We start from the raw sequence: 16,926 nt of genomic DNA, 5'->3' as shown, positions 1-16,926 counted from the left end.
AGAAATAAGACCTATAGTGCAAGTGTGACTTTTCCTCCTATATTTTATTTGAAAGTCATGAGAAAGTGTTTTGGAAAATATGCCAAGCTTAACATTTTGTGCAAGAAAAATTGTTAAACTGTTTTCTATTGCTTCAGAGAAACAGGAACACTTGTCAATATAGTGCTCTTCTTAGGGTGAGAAAGGCTTCATGAGGCTCATGCTTCTCTCTTATTGCAGGTACCACTGGGAGAGCCTCTGGCACAACAGTTATTCCTGAAAGTTCCAATACAGGCAAGTAAATATTTAATAAGTGGCTCTAAGTAGTTAAGCCTAGAAAAATCACAGCCCTTCTCTGGAATTTACTGTCTGTTGTAACACCAGCACAGCAAGTTCTAACTTCAGTCTTATTTACCTTTCTTAGGGACTAGCACTGGAATTGGGAGGCAAGCAAGTGTCAGTGGTTCAAATCTGTTGTGTTCTCAGTTAATGATTCCTATGCCTTTGCTTCAACACAAGGGAATGTGTAGGGTAATGATAAAGGGCCAGGAAATGGGCAGAACCTTTTTAGAGCATGTCCTCTTCCAGCCATCTATTGTTTTCTTGTTCTGAGTTTCAGGACTCCATGCAGAGCCGCCAGATAATTTTGTAAAAGTACACAAGGGCACTGCTGCTAAAGGGAGGAGTGAGAGGCTGAAATCCAGCCAGCATTTCCTCAACAAGTTATAAAAGCCACGTGGCTTCTTCTGCTCAGAGGGGTTTTTTTTCTGTCATTGTTTTTTGTTTATTTTTTACTTCATAAAATTGCTCTATGGGTTAACTGCATTAGCCTAGACTTTCATCTGACTTCCTTTCTCTTCCTGTTATTGATCTCCGAGGCTAGCAATAGAAGCTATGTCTGATATGAAGTGACCCTCATTTGTCTTTGCAGGTACTGCTGCGGTGTCAAGCAGAGTTACCAGTGTCTCAGAAAGTTCCAGCCCAGGTAACGGAATTTACTAACTCTAATGAAGTTAACATGTTCAACATTCTTCTCCCCTTTAACACTCAAGTGTTTCAGAAAAGGAATATTTATGTCTATCAATATTAAACTTGAAGTATAAAAGAAAAACTGTATCAGATGGAGTTAGACAAAGAAGACTTTAAGATTATGAAACAGAAGTCAAGAGCATTGCATTAGGGTTGAGATTTTGAATTTAACTTTGCTGAAATAAAGAGCAGGAGAGTTTTAAAATTCTGGGGTGAACTAGTGGAAAAGTACTGGAGACAGTAGTGGAGAGGTTGGTCCATGTGATTAGGCAATCTCTGTTTGCCAATTGGTGCTCCAAGAATGAAGTTAGTCTCCTACCTTCCCACAGTGACAGGAAGATATGGGCACTATTTTTCATTGCCTTTTTTTTTTTAAACAATATAGTATTAGTTTCAGATGTATAGCATAGTGCACCAGTATTTTCATAGATCATAGTCTCTTTAAAATTATTGCAAAACAATGACTGTATTCCCTAAATGTATCATTATAATATTTACTTACTGCTTATCTATATTATATATGGTAGTTTGTATTTGTTAATCCCCTATCCCTATCTTGTCCTTTTCTTCTTCCCTTTCCCCACTAGTATCCACTATGCATTTTGTTTGTTTTACTTGTTAGATTCCACATATAAATAAGCGATACCACATATAGTGTTGGTCTTTGCATGATATATTTCACTAAGCATAGTACTCTTTAAATTCATCCACATTGTTGCAAATGGCTGAATTTCATTCTTTTTTGGCAGAGTAATATTCCATTTAAATATATTCTACATCTTCTTTATAATATTCTATTATATATATGTGTGTGTATATATATAAAATTGTGTATATATGCATATATATATGTACATATATATTTTTTTTTCTACATCTTCTTTAACCATTTATCTGTTGATGGGCACTTGGTTTGTTTCCCTCTCTTGGCTACTCTAAATAGTACTGCTATGTACATTGGAGTGCATGTATCTTTTTGAACTAGAGTTTTTATATTTGTTTGAATATATATCCAGGAATTGTGGGGGCATATGGTAGTTCTGGCTTCCCAGTTCTGGCCATGTGGTAGCTTTGGCTTCTTTAGTGGTAAAGAAACTGCCTGCCAATGCAGGAGATGTAAGAGATGTGAGTTCAATCCTTGGGTTGGGAAGATCCCATGGAGTAGGGCATGGCAACCCACTCTAGTATTTTTGCCTATAGAATTCCATAAACAGAGGAGCCTGGCAGGCCCCAGTTCATAGGGTCACAAAGAGTCGAATATGACTGAAGTGACTTAGCATGTACACATTAAAGACCTAAATGTAAGACCTGAAACCATAAAACTCTTAGAAGAGAACATAGGTATAACACTTTGACATAAACCATAGCAATGTTTTTTGGATCTGTCTCCTGAAGCAAAAACAAAAGCAAAACAAAACAAAACAAAACCACGAATGGAATTTAATTATACTTAAAAGCTTTTTCATATCAAAGGAAACCATCAATGAAACAAAAAAAATCTTGAATAGCAGACAATATTTGCAAATGATATGACTGACAAGAGGTTAATATTCAAAATATAAAAACAGTTCATAAAACACTCCCCTCAAAATTAACACTAGACAGCCAGGAAAACCAGGAAAACAGGATATATGAAGTAAAATAGTTCAGTGTGAAGATAGTTTTTGTCACCAACAGAGGGGGACTCTTGAGTGATAGTTACCAGGGTCACAGTGAAGGAGTGTTAGTCACTCAGTCGCGTCTGACTCTTTGCGACCCCATAGACTGTAGCCCGCCAGGCTCCTCTGTCCATGGGATTCTCTAGGCAAGAATACTGGAGTGGATTGCAGTTCCCTTCTCCAGGGGATCTTTCCAACCCAGGGATCGAAACCGAGTCTCTGATTTTGCAGCAGATTCTTTGCCATCTGAGACATGAAATACTCAATTCTTCTGTGAGCAAGGAGTTGCTGTGTTAGGGCCTACTATGGCAACCCACTCCAGTATTCTTGCCTGGAAAATTCCATGGGCAGAAGAACTTGGTAGGCTACAGTCCATCGGGTCACAAAGAGTTAGACACAACTGAGCGAATTAGAAAAAAAAAAATGTTTCAATAGCAGGAGAATGAACTGGCATTCGTAGGCGTACTAGTACATTCCAGGTGCTTTGAGACTCTTGTTCTATGTGAAGATGTCTTCAGATACACTTTTCTGCAACCAGAAAAAGTCCAATGCTCTTTTCCTACTCATTTTAGGTACCTCCAAGGAAGCATCTGAAGCAACTACTGGTCCCAGAATTTCTACCACTGGTAAGTCAAATAAATATAAATGAACTTTGCTTGGTGGCATCTCAGAAGACAGGACAGCTTATCTGAAATTAAACTCCAGCTTTTATAGTTCCCTTTACTCACCACTTTTGCTTGTCTCTTAGCAGTCACTACTTCCACAGGAGTCAAGGAGCCCTCTGGTTCTGGAATGCAAACAGGCAAATACTAGAAATACAAACTCTTCAATGATCAATGTGCCTGTGATTTTATATAAGGAGTTGAATTTGGGAGAGAAGAGTGGTGGGAAAGAAACAGGAAAGAAAGGCCAGGAAGATTATTCTACATTTCCTCATGAAATATGATTTGAATTTTACCTAGGGATTTTTTTTTTCCTCCAAGATTTTTTGGGTTAGGCTTTTACCAGAAATCATTACTGGAAGTTATGATCTTGAAATCTCTGATAATGAGATTATGAAATGTTCAGGAATTAAAAATTCCTGAAATTTTTAATATTTCCTTTAAAATTTCCACTTCAAAGTCAAATGGAATCACAACAAGCCCCAGAATATCCTACCCGGGTAAAATGAAATAACCCAAAGGCACTGGCATGAATTGTCTCTTCCACATGAAGCTTTCCTTAAGCATGAAGGTGTGTGATCATTTGTGCAGGCATACACACAGAAACTTGATATGTGTACATGCTCTCTAGCAAATAAAATAACAGCAGTATCCTTTTGTTTCTCCTCTGAAACCACTGTTGTCGCAACAAAACAAGAAATTGAAAATAAGACAGGTCAGTGTTGGAAAAGTACTAATTTCCTTGTCACTTATTCAACTAACATTTCCTTTAACCTTATATTTGCTAGACTCCAGCAGCCCTTGCCATTTGATTACTTTGTATGTGTTGGTGGGGGAGATTATCATGGGCACAGATAATATCATTTCAGGGCATTTAATGCTACTCAAACAATGCACAACAATTATGGTCCTGGGAATATGTTGAGACTGTTAATTTCTGTTTGCTAGTTGGTAGGGCTGAGTGAAGACATCAGAGAAGAGATGACTGCATTTAATATTGGCTAGGGTGAGGAGGGAATTCTTGCCATATGACACTTGAAAAGACAGAGACATTAAACAGCGTGAGGGACTTCAGGAATTAACCAGGTATTGGTATTGTCTGTGTGAGTTTCAGGGAAGAAATGAGATTAGAAAGGTGAGCAGAGCAATGCTTATGAAGGACTCTATTTCCAAACTTAAATGAGACTTTATCCTTATAATAAATGGGATCACCTTAAGGATTTTGTTAAAAGGATGATATGATCAGATAAGTCTTAGAAAAATTACTCTGATAGAAATGTGAAGATATAAGTGTATTGTTTTATTCCTTCTATTATAAATTTCTCCTATGAACTTGGAATTCTGGGTAGGGAAATTTTCCTACTATATTTATACTTAAAGATCATTTCTCCTGTTGCTGGTTTCTGTTAATCTGCTAAATATTTATAATTGGGAATTAACCTAGTCTCTCTTAGTAAAGAGAAGCATTTTATGCCCCAAACTTATATACCTTTAATTAATTTATTTTCTGTACCTATTAGTTGTTGGAGTCTTTTTCCTTGAACCTGGAGAAACTTAAAAATTCCTCTCAAATATTCTGTTGCTCATAGTTCAGCCTTCTGCTTGGTAGATAGAATAAAAATATTAATCTGAATTTTAGCAGTTTGAAAACAGAATGTGAAATTTATGAGTGGATTGTTGGGTTGGCCAAGTTTTCTGACATGGGAAGCCTCCAAAAAAGTAAGAAGTATAAAGCATTTGGCGGGATTGGAGATAGAACAAGATTAAAATACCATAAGACAAAAAGAACATACAAATTCTTAGAGTATTAACACCAGGTAACACATAAAACATTTGTTCTATTTATATATATGGAAAATTATATGTTTTTTATAATGAATTATCCTTTTCTTTATTTGATTATATATTTTATTATCCTATTTATCGGAACTGTCTATCAAGACATTTTGAAGAGAAATTTACTTTGATTCTCGTTCCTTCCTTTGATCCTCATATTTCCTTCCCATTGACATTTGAGATCTAAAGGAAACACTCCCTAATGGTAAAATATCAAATGCCATAAGGAGTAGAAAGGTAAGATTGATGGGAATATGTCTGCTTATAAGACTAGCAATGTGGCCATGTATTTTCAGTAATAGACAACTGTATTTCCTCCAAACCTATTACAATAACTTGAGAGACTAATATAAGGTATCTGTTTTTACACAGAATGTTCAGCATCTCTTCCACCACCTCCAGGTAAGAATACCTCCACTTGAAAATCAAATCATTCTACATTAATGATTCTTCTTGTAAATCAAGCTTCAGAGGTCATACCAATAAAAGTCACTAGCTAAGGAAGTGTTATAGAATAGGAAAACTTGAAGTGGACGAATTTAGCTTTTATTCACCAAATAGTGAATGAAAGTCTGTTTTGTCACACACAAACTAACAAAGCCAAACCAAACAAATGTATTTTGTCTCTTAGTCAAAATAGAATTCACTTACACAATAAAGTGTTTCATGTAACTATATGATATCCTGATTGAAATATTGCCTTTTATTTTTTTAAACTAGATAATTCCAGCTATTTTTGAGGACTGAATTTTAGCAACAAAAATTAGGGGTAATCAGAGTTTAATAATTTTAGTAGAATTTGAGTTTCTCTAAACTTATCAAGCCAATGTGGTGTGCTTTTTATTAAGTGGTGAAATTACAAAAAAAAAATATCATTTTCTAATTTTAGCATATAGTAGGAGAAGGGATGTTTTCAAAGAAACAATTTTCATATAAAGCTGAAAATAAATTCCACAGTGAAATATGTGACCTATGTATTATATAGCCAACACATACTATGTGTTACACATCTTACATATATTACATATACTATTTACTATATTACATATATTACATAATACTGCTATGTGTTATACATCTTTTGTATACTTTGGAAGGATTCTCAGGTATTTCATTAGAGAACTGGAATTTGAGGACAGTAAGTAAGCTAGTTCAGGAAGCCAGAATGCTAAAATAAAGTATTTAGTTTACAGGACTATAAGAAGTATCTAATCAAGGCAATGATGAGATGAAATGTAGGCTTTAGGAAAACTCTCCTACCTATGACATAGAGAATTGTCTGGATCAGGAAGAGACCTGAGTCAGAGCAACCCATTTTAAAAAAGCCAGATTATGCCAGACCAAAAATACTAAGGTCCTAGAATAGTATTATAACAAGTAAAACCAGGAAAGGAAGGGATTCAAATGAGGATAAAGATACAAGATTTTGCAGTAGGTTCAATGCCAAATGATGAGAAGGAAACAATTAAGATGACTTTTAAGTTTTAGGCTTAAGTAATTAAAAGAACAGTTTAGGCCTTAATAGGAGGTGGGCTTCCTTAGTGGCTCAGATGGTAAAGAATCTGCCTGCAATGTAGGAGACCTGGGTTCAGTCCCTGTGATGGGAAGATCCCCTGGAGAAGGGAATGGCAACCCACTGCAGTGTTCTTGCCTGGAGAATCCCATGAACAGAGGAGCCTGGTGGGCTACAGTCCTTGGGGTCTCAAAGGGCCGAACAAGACTGAGTGACTTTCACTTTAATAGAAGGTAGCCAATTTAGAAGAAGAACTGGTTTTGAGGGAAATATGATTTAATCTGTTTTGTGCACATTGAATTTGAGGTTCTTTAAAATCTGCTGGGGTGCTGTTTATCAGGCTGAGGGAGATCTGGGTCCATAGGCTGTAAGAGATGTCTGTTCAGAAGTTTGAGAGTATATACTTGACACTTGGCACAACAGAACCTTTTGCACTAGGACCAAGAAGGAAGGAACAGTGACCCTACAGGAGACTTGCCTGTGGGTGTCCGGGAGTCTCCGGCAAAGGTGTGGGTTGGTGGTGACCTGCTGCAGAGTTGGGGGCACAGTCTGTAGCAGTACATGCATGGGATCTTTTGAGGGAGGTCACCATTATCTTCATTACCTCCACCATAGTTTAAGTGTTAGTCATTCACTTGTGCCCGACTCTTTGTGATCCCATAGACTGCAACCCACCAGGCTCCTTTGCCCATGAGATTTTCCAGGCAAGGATACTGGAGTGGGTTGCCATTTCCTTCTCCAGGGGATCTTCCCAACCCAGGGATCCTGGGTCTCCTGCACTTCAGGCAGATTCTATACTGACTGAGCTACAAGGGAAACCACCACAGTTTGACCCCAGGTAAATAGCAGGAAGGAAACACAGCTCCACCCATCAACAGAAAATTGGATTAAAGATTTACTGAGCATGGTCCCACCCATCAGAACAAGACCCAGTATCCCCCTCAGTCAATCTATCCCATCAAGAAGCTTCCATAAGCCTCTTATCCTTCTCCATCTGAGGGCAGACAGACTGAGAACCACAATCACAGAAAACTAACCAATCTAATCACATGGACCACAGCCTTGTCTAAATCAATGAAACCATGAGCCATGCAGTGTAGGGCCATCCAAGACAGATGGGTCATGGTGGAGAATTCTGACAAAATGTGGTCCCCTGGACAAGGGAATAGAAAGCCACTTCAGTATTCCTGTCTTGAAAACCCCATGAATACTATGAAAAGACAAAAAAGACAGGACACTGAAAGATGAACTCCCCAGGTCAATAGGTGCCTAAGATGCTACTAGAGATCAGTGGAGAAATAACTCCAGAAAGAATGAAGAGATGGAGCCAAAGCAAAAGCAACACCCAGTTGTAGATGTGACCAGTGATGGAAGCAAGGTCCAATGCTGTAAAGAGCAGTATTGCATAGGAACCTGGAATGTTAGGTTCATGAATCAAGGCAAATTGGAAGTGATCAAACAAGAGATGGCAAGAGTGAATGTCGAAATTTTAGGAATCAGAGAACTAAAATGAACTAGAATGGGTGAATTTAACTCAGATGACCATTATATCTACTACTGTGGGCAAGAATCCCTTAGAAGAAATTGAGTAGCCATCATAGTCAACAAAAGAGTCCAAAATGCAGTACTTGGATGCAGTCTCAAAAACAACAGAATGATCTCTGTTCGTTTCCAAGGCAACCCATTCAATATCATGGTAATCCAAGTCTATGTCCCAACCAGTAATGCTGAAGAAGCTGAGTTGAATGGTTCTATGAAGACCTACAAGTCCTTCTAGAATTAACACCCCCCAAAGGTGTCCTTTTCATTATAGGGGACAGGAATGCAAAAGTAGGAAGTCAAGAAACACCTGGAGTAAAAAGCAAATTTGGCCTTGAAGTACAGAATGAAGCAGGGCAAAGGCTAACAGAGTTTTGCCAAGAGAACACACTGTTCATAGCAAACACCCTCTTCCAACAACACAAGGAAGACTCTACACATGGACATCACCAGATAGTCAACACTGCAATCAGATTCTTTGCATATTCTTTGCAGTCAAAGATGGAGAAGCTCTATATAGTTAGCAAAAACAAGACTGGGAGCTGACTGTGGCTCAGATCATGAACTCCTTATTGCCAAATTCAGACTTAAATTGAAGAAAGTAGGGGAAACCACTAGACCACTCAGGTAGGACCTAAATCAAACCCCTTATGATTATACAGTGGAAGTGAGAAATAGATTTAAGGGACTAGATCTGATAGACATACTGCCTGATGAGCTATGGATGGAGGTTCATGACATTGTACAGGAGACAGGGATCAAGACCATCCCCAAGAGAAATAAATACAAAAAAGCAAAATGACTGTCTAGGAGGTCTTACAAATAGCTGTGAAAAGAAGAGAAAAGCAAAGGAGAAAAGGAAAGATATACTCATTTGAATGCAGATTTTCAAAGGAGAGATAAGAGAGACTTCCTCAGTGATCAGTGCAAAGAAATAGAGGAAAATAATGGAATGGGAAATACTAGAGATTGCTTCAAATAAATTAGAGATACCAAGGAAATATTTCATGCAAAGATGGGCTCAATAAAGGACAGAAGTGGTATGGACCTAACAGAAGCAGAAGAGATTAAGAATAGGTGGCAAGAATACACAGAACAACTGTACAAAAAAGATCTTCATGGCCCAGATAACCATGATGTGGTGATCACTCACCTAGAGCCAGACATCCTGGAATGTGAAGTCAAATGGACCTTAGGAAGCATCACTACAAACAAAGCTAGTGGAGGTGATGGAATTCCAGTTGAGCTATTTCAAATCCTGAAAGATGATGCTGTGAGAGTGCTGCACTCAGTATGCCAGGAAATTTGGAAAACTCAGCAGTGGCCACAGGACTGGCAAAGGTCAGCTTTCATTCCAATCCCAAAGAAAGGCAATGCCAAAGAATGTTCAAACTACCACCCAATTACACTCATCTCACATGCTAGTAGTAAAGTAATGCTCAAAATTCTCCAAGCCAGGCTTCAACAATACATGAACCATGAACTTTCAGATGTTCAAGCTGGAACAAGCAGAGGAACCAGAGATCAAATTGCTAACATCTGTTGGATCATCAAAAAATCAAGAGAGTTCCAGAAAAACTTGTACTTCTGCTTTATTGAGTATGCCAAAGCCTTTGACTGTGTGGATCACAATAAACTGAGGAAAATTCTGAAAGAGTTAGGAATACCAGACCACCTGACCTGCCTCTTGAGAAACCTGTAGGTAGGTCAAGAAGCAACAGTTAGAACTGGACATGGAACAACAGAATGGTTCCAAATCAGAAATGAGTATGTCAAGGCTGTATATTGTCACCCTGCTTACTTAACTTATATGCAGAGTACATCATGAGAAACGCTGTGCTAAATGAAGCACAAGCTGGACTCAAGATTGCTGGGAGAAACATCAATAACCTCAGATATGCAGATGACACCACCCTTATGGCAGAAAGTGAAGAAGACTAAATAACTCCTGATGAAAGTGAAAGAGAAGAGTGAAAAAGTTGGCTTAAAACTCAGCGTTCAGAAAACATAGATCATGGCATCTGGTCCCATCTCTTCATGGCAAATAGATGGAGAAACAATGGAAACAGTGTCAGACTTTATTTTGGGGGGCTCCAAAATCACTGCAGATGGTGACTGCAGCCATGAAATTAAAAGATCCTGGCTCTTTGGAAGAAAAGTTATGACGAACCTAGACAGCAAATTAAAAAGCAGAGACATTATTTTGCCAACAAAGGTCTATCTAGTCAAGGCTATGGTTTTTCCAGCAGTCATGTATGGATGTGAGAGTTGGACTATAAAGAAAGCTGAACACTAAGAACTGATGCTTTTGAATTATGGTGTTGGAGAAGACTTTTGAGAGTCCCTTGGGCTGCAAGGAGATTCAACCAATCCATCCAAAGGAGATCAGTCCTGAATGTTCATTGGAGGGACTGATTTTGAAGCTGAAACTCCAATATGTTGACCATGTCATGCAAAGAGTTGACTCATTTGAAAAGACCTTGATGCTGGGAAAGATTGAAAGCTGGAGGAGAAGGTGACAACAAAGGATGAGATGGTTGGATGGCATCACCGACTTAATGGACATGAGTATGAGTAAACTCCGTGAGTTGGTGATGGACAGGGAAGCCTGGCGTGCTGCAGTCCATGGGATCACAAAGAGTCGGACATGACTGAGCGACTGAACTGAACTGAACTGAAGTTGACATTTAGTGGATGCTGTAAAGATGGAGAAAAGTATCAGAGGAAAGAATAGAGACAAAATGAGAGGAATGTGAAAAATCTGCTAATAGAGAGGAATTTCAGAGTGTCAGTCTGAAGGAGGAATATTTTCAAGGTGAGAGTTTTAAAATGTTAGCTATTGTAGGGAACTTGAACTGATAAAGAGCCCTTTAGACTGATAATTATGAGGTCTTGGTGACTTGTAGGATTGTGAAGGCAGAAGTCGGAAAGTGAAACAAAAGGTGAACAGTAGCCATAGATTTATTGACCACTAACAGGAGAGACTTATCCTTTGCTGAGGAGTGTAAAATTAAGGAATATATATATGTTGCTAGGAACAGTTTGCTCAAAGTAGGTGGATGTGATTGATTTACCTTAAGGCACCTGACAACTGTTCACAGTATATCTCTGAAATCCTAGTGCCAATTCAGGTTTGGTCAACCTGGTGGTTATCTACAAATAGCAGACAGTTATATTTTGCCAAATTTAACTAGCATTTGTCATTTCATGCTAACAGCTTGTTATGGTCCACTGGGAGAAAAGAAGTCTGTAAGTATACAATTTGTCTCTACTTTAATACAAATTTGCTGTCATTCGTATATTTGAATAGAAATTTAAATTTGGATTGTATTTGTAGCCTGGAGACACATGGACTGCCAATTGCTACAAATGCACCTGTACTGATGCGGAGACTGTAGACTGTAAACTCAAGGAGTGTCCTTCTCCACCCACATGCAAACCTGAAGAGAGACTTGTAAGGTTCAAAGATAATGATACCTGCTGTGAAATTGGATATTGTGGTATGTATTCATGATACATTGTTTTCTTTTCTACTTTACTTTTTTTGAGACATAATTGACATAAAACAGTATTAGTTTCAGGCATACAACATAATGATTCCATATATATATAGATACATGCATATGTATGTATATATGTTGCAAAGTGATCACTACACTAAGTCTAGTTAACATCACCTATAGTTACAATATTTTTTCTTGGAATGAGAACTTTTAAGATCTACTTTCTTAGCAATATAATGCATTATTTGATTTGAATTGAATAGTTGTTTACTTATTCATATAGTCAAGAGATATTTATTGAGCTACTAATCTGAGTCAAATGGTTGATAGGTATGACAAATAACAGAATCAATATTTGCCTCTTAAAACTTGCTATCTTTTGAGTAAGAGAAACCTAGAATTAACAGTTATGAATATAATCAGTAGATTAAAAGGAGATGATGGTGTTATGGGAAGAAACTTTATAATGTTGCCTTATTGTTAGTAAATATGATCTCATATACACTTTCTGTTTTATAAATAAAAAATTTATAATGTTTGTCTTAGGGTAAAATATGTATTTGTTTTTCAGAACCAAGAACATGTTTATTTAACAATAATGACTATGAGGTAAAGTTATTTCTACTTTAATATACTTTTATTATTATAATTAAGAACAAATGCAGAGTGTCTCAGCTAATATGAAAAAAATCATATGTGATGGTGGAGTGGAATCCATTCATTTTTTACCCATATTCACTTCAAAAGAAAGGTCAAATGTAACTTCTACCACAACTTGCTTCAAAGGGCAACAATATTCTTGGTCATTAATTTAACAATGGAGCTGTTGAACAGAATTTCTCATGGGTTTCCCCAGGTGGAGAAGACATATAACATTCAAATCAATAAACAGAGTTAAACTGTAATTATAATCAGAAAGATCTAATGGCTGAATTGTCAGAGGTCAAATAGGAAAATATCAGAACTCCATTACGAGGATATTACAACACAGTATATTCAGGGCTGATCTGACCTGATTTGACATATTGGAAAGTAATTTAACTTTTTAGAAAAAGTATCAGAAAGCCATAAAAAAACAGATGATTCTCAAATTAATAATACATGTGAACTGGTGACACTAAGTATTACAAGAACTAAATCTAGACTAAAATATGTGGTATGTTAGGAAATACATAAAACAGAGCCTATAATTTAATATTAATTTAACTTGGTTAAAGTTAATTTAATTTAATAATTTACTTTGGGGCTTCCCTGATAGCTCAGTTGGTAAAGAATCTGCCTGCAGTTCAAGAGACCCTGGTTAAATCCCTGGGTTGGGAAGATCCACTGGAGAAGGGATAGGCTACCCATTCCAGTGTTCCTGGGCTTCCCTTGTGGCTCAGCTGGTAAAGAATCCGCCTGTGATGCAGGAGACCTGGGTTTGATCCCTGGGTTGGGAAGATTCCCTGAAGAAGGGAAAGGCTAACCACTCCAGTATTCTGGCCTAGAGAATTCCATGGACTATACAGTCCATGGTGTCTCAAAGACTTGGACAGAACTGAGAGACTTTCACTTTACTTTGGTAACTCATTTCTTAAACTCACATTTCTACTCAGGCTTCTTAAATTTTAGTTTCTAAAGGTGATCTGATGAAAATCTATGACAGTTTTGGAATATAAAACATGAGGATATTTAAAGAACAAAGCAAAATTGTACCTCTAATCATTTATATGCAAAACAGTTGAAATAATAAAATTCGAGCTTCCCTGAAAGTTCACTTTGTGGTTTGAGGGCCTGATATAAATGGAATTATATTTATTCCAAACTGATGTTTGAATTTTGTACATAAAGTAATTATAAAGCAATCTGAGTAGCAATCTAGAGAGCTTTAAAAGCATGAAAACATAGGCAAAGGTAGAAGATATCTTGTGGGATTTTTTTAAATCCTTGAAAAATATCATAGAACCACAATAGATGAATCTTAATTTGAGGATTGAAAATCTTTGACACATTCTGTGCCCTCAGTGAAGATCTTTGATTATTCATGGAAGTCTTTAACCTACTTTTTCTTAAATATTAATCTAATGGCTCAAAGTGTCTCTGGAAATTCACGAAACATTGCAAATTTGAAACAGAAATGAAGATCAATAATCATTAGTTCCCTCTTCCTCCCCACTTCCCAGGTTGGTGCCTCGTTTGCTGACCCTAACAACCCGTGTATCTCTTACTCTTGCCACAACACTGGTTTCATTGCCGTAGTTCAAGACTGCCCAAAGCAGACCTGGTGCGCAGAAGTAAGTCATCTTCTTAAGTAACAATCAACAAGATTCACTTCTTATGAGAAATATAAATACAATTAGTCTTATTCCTTATTTGTAAAAGCTTTTGCCTAGCAGCAAACATAAATCTCTTACAGATTTCATTCGTTATGTCATCTACCTTTTGTTGCCAAGTATACTTTTCATATCAAATATATATTTGCAGGCTCTATAAAACTTAACCTAGTGCTATTCTAGAAGTAAGTTACTGTAGAAAGAGTGTTGCTGTATTTTAAACAACAACAACAAAAAGCTAGCATTTTTCAAGGTCATGGCTTCAGGTTAATAATTTTCTATAAAAGAACACATTTTAAAATAGAATCACATAAGTATGTACAGTTCAGATTGCTCTTTGTGTCACAATTTTTATCCCCTGAAAATAGGATGAGGGTTTTGCATTAATGAATGCTTAAGCTTAAATTATTAAAGAAGTTTTAAATTTCACTAGTTTTTTTTCCCTGAAGATATAATTAATAACATAAAGTTTTATTTTAGACCTCCAGCATTGGATTTCAACATATACTGAGTTTTTACTTCAGACAGTGATAAGTTTGAGATTATAATAATGTAAGGTACAAATCTTGCTTGTGAGAAACCTAAGTGTTGAGTTGTAATGTCATTATTAAAGTATACCTTTCAGTTAAGAGAGGAGTATTCTTCATTCTTAGGCATTTTATTTTAAAGAGGAATTTAGTTTTAAGTGTTGTTTTCCCATTTCTACCCACTGTTGAAAAGTTTGGTGTTAATAGTCTCACTTTTATCACTATGCTTTCCTCTGTGCTGATTGGATCTGAGATCGGCATGTTTATCTGTTCTATTCCTCCCTTTGTAATGCTATTTCAATAAGTTAACAAATGCTATATTATGTATAGAAAAATACAGGATTTTCTCATTTTATTTTTCTCTGACTCCTATAGGAAGACAGAGTCTATGACTCAACAAAATGTTGCTATACATGTAAGTAAAATTAAATTCCACATCTGAAAGAAATGTAAACTGTTAACAAAAATTTAGTGTTTCCTTAAAACAAAATGACAGATCATTAATACAAAGTCTCCTGTGTTTTTAACACAACTAGTAATCTAACCCGTATGCATACCGATGATTAATATAATGCATTATATTTTCTTACTCATGTTGGTTGCAACACTCTTCCAAGTAAAAACCAGTGATGTTTACGAGGGTGAAAATTTAATTTGCATGGAAAAAGTTTTGTTTGCTCTCCTAACATTGGCAAATTATATTGTAAATTGTTGTATTAGAGCATAAGGAAGATCAGCAATGAGCTAATAGATGTGTGAAAAAACCATCCCCCCTTTTTTCCTCCTCCCCTCTTTCTTCCTTTCTCTTACCTCCTTCCCTCTTTTCCTTCTTTTCTTTCCCCTTCTCCTATGATAGTAATTATAGAATAATAATAATATTTATTGATTATTACCCTGTACCTTGTGCTGGGTGCTGAGATAGTCTCTCCATACCATCGTGAAGTATTTGTTATTATTCTCTACTTTATGATTAGGAGAATTGAGACTTAGCAATTGTGAATGTTAAACCTCATTTCTGACTCTGTTTTCCATTTTGTTTTAGGTAAACCTAATTGTAGATCTTCACCCGTGAATGTGACTGTTAACTACAATGGTTGCAAGAAAAAAGTTAAGATGGCAAGATGCACAGGGGAATGCAAAAAAACCATCAAGTAAGTTTCTCTTTGTATACTGCATGTTAAGTTTGTAACATTGTGGAGAAAATCAAGCTTTGAAAACTTTACAAGGACAAATGTTTACCTAAGATCTAATTATCAGGACCTGATTCAAGTAAAATATTAATACCTGCAAAATAAAATAAGCATTTTAAATAATAATTAAACATTTTGAAAGTTTTTTCTATATGTCAGACATAATACGTTTATGGCAAATGTATTTATTTTCATAAAGTGATTACAGACAGATGTCAAGCAAATCCTCTAGCTTAAAAGTGTTTTTTTCAAAATGTCACTTGCACTTTAAACATAGTACATATTACATGTTTTTCCTTTTGTATACTCTCACATGTAGATTAATATATGAGTAATAATTTGGTATTACTTTGTATATTTTTAAAATGTTTTGTTTATATTTTTGTACCACACTGCTCTAACTATGAGATTGCAGTCTTCACTTTTTTTGGTCTTATGTACCAATTACTATGAATCTATAGCAGAAATATACAATAAAGGCAAATAATAAATTGGCTGGAAGACTTGCTAAATCACTTAGACAATTGGAATCTGAGCATTGATGTCAATTTATTTCAGAAAGCATTCTGAAAATATTTATTACTGAACTTTTTTTTTTTCTTTTAGGTATGACTATGATCTCTTTCAGTTGAAAAATTCGTGCCTTTGCTGCCAAGAAGAAAACTACGAGTATAGGGAAATTGATCTTGATTGTCCTGATGGTGGTACAATACCTTATAGGTACAGGCATATCATTACGTGCTCCTGTTTAGACATATGCCAACAGTCTACGACTTCAACAGTCAGTTAATAATAAATGGCATTACCTTTCCCACTGTAACAGACCAGATATTTATTTTATAAGTGAACAAAAATAATGACTAAATTGTGAGAATAACTAGACATTTGCATATCGCTCAAAAAGTGAGTTATCATTATGAGGTCTTTTGTTCTTTGACTGGTCTAAAAAATAAATATAACTTTGCAAGCAATTAGTGAACGTATGTATTTATTTGGTAGCAATGAGAATTCTGGAAGTCAAGGTGAAACTGAGTCATGTCCTCGCTCTCCAGTATACTAACTTGTCTTCTACTCTTCATCTGAATGAGGCCATTATTCTCTTTTGTTCCTTCACTTCACGGTTAAACTTATGAAAATGTGAATTTTGTTAATCACCCCTTTCATTCTATGACACCTCC

General features: G+C 36.2%; 1 protein-coding gene across 1 annotated transcript in view; it reads left to right on the top strand.

The window, feature by feature from the left end:
• Nucleotides 1-16,538, top strand: part of MUC19 (mucin 19, oligomeric) — a 136,489-nt gene extending 119,951 nt beyond the window's left edge. The window contains 12 exon segments of the mRNA XM_065935089.1: nucleotides 220-277; nucleotides 911-964; nucleotides 3,239-3,292; nucleotides 3,960-4,043; nucleotides 5,537-5,566; nucleotides 11,434-11,465; nucleotides 11,554-11,716; nucleotides 12,291-12,328; nucleotides 13,882-13,996; nucleotides 14,938-14,973; nucleotides 15,601-15,709; nucleotides 16,355-16,538. Of these exon segments, the coding sequence (XP_065791161.1) occupies nucleotides 220-277; nucleotides 911-964; nucleotides 3,239-3,292; nucleotides 3,960-4,043; nucleotides 5,537-5,566; nucleotides 11,434-11,465; nucleotides 11,554-11,716; nucleotides 12,291-12,328; nucleotides 13,882-13,996; nucleotides 14,938-14,973; nucleotides 15,601-15,709; nucleotides 16,355-16,538 (957 nt within the window).
• The last annotated feature ends 388 nt before the right edge of the window (nucleotides 16,539-16,926 follow it).

The sequence above is a fragment of the Muntiacus reevesi genome, chromosome 4 (genome assembly GCF_963930625.1).
Source record: "Muntiacus reevesi chromosome 4, mMunRee1.1, whole genome shotgun sequence".
Lineage (NCBI taxonomy): Eukaryota > Metazoa > Chordata > Mammalia > Artiodactyla > Cervidae > Muntiacus > Muntiacus reevesi.
The sequence above is the reverse complement of the archived record's forward strand: the minus strand, read 5'-3'. Positions and strand labels throughout refer to the sequence as shown.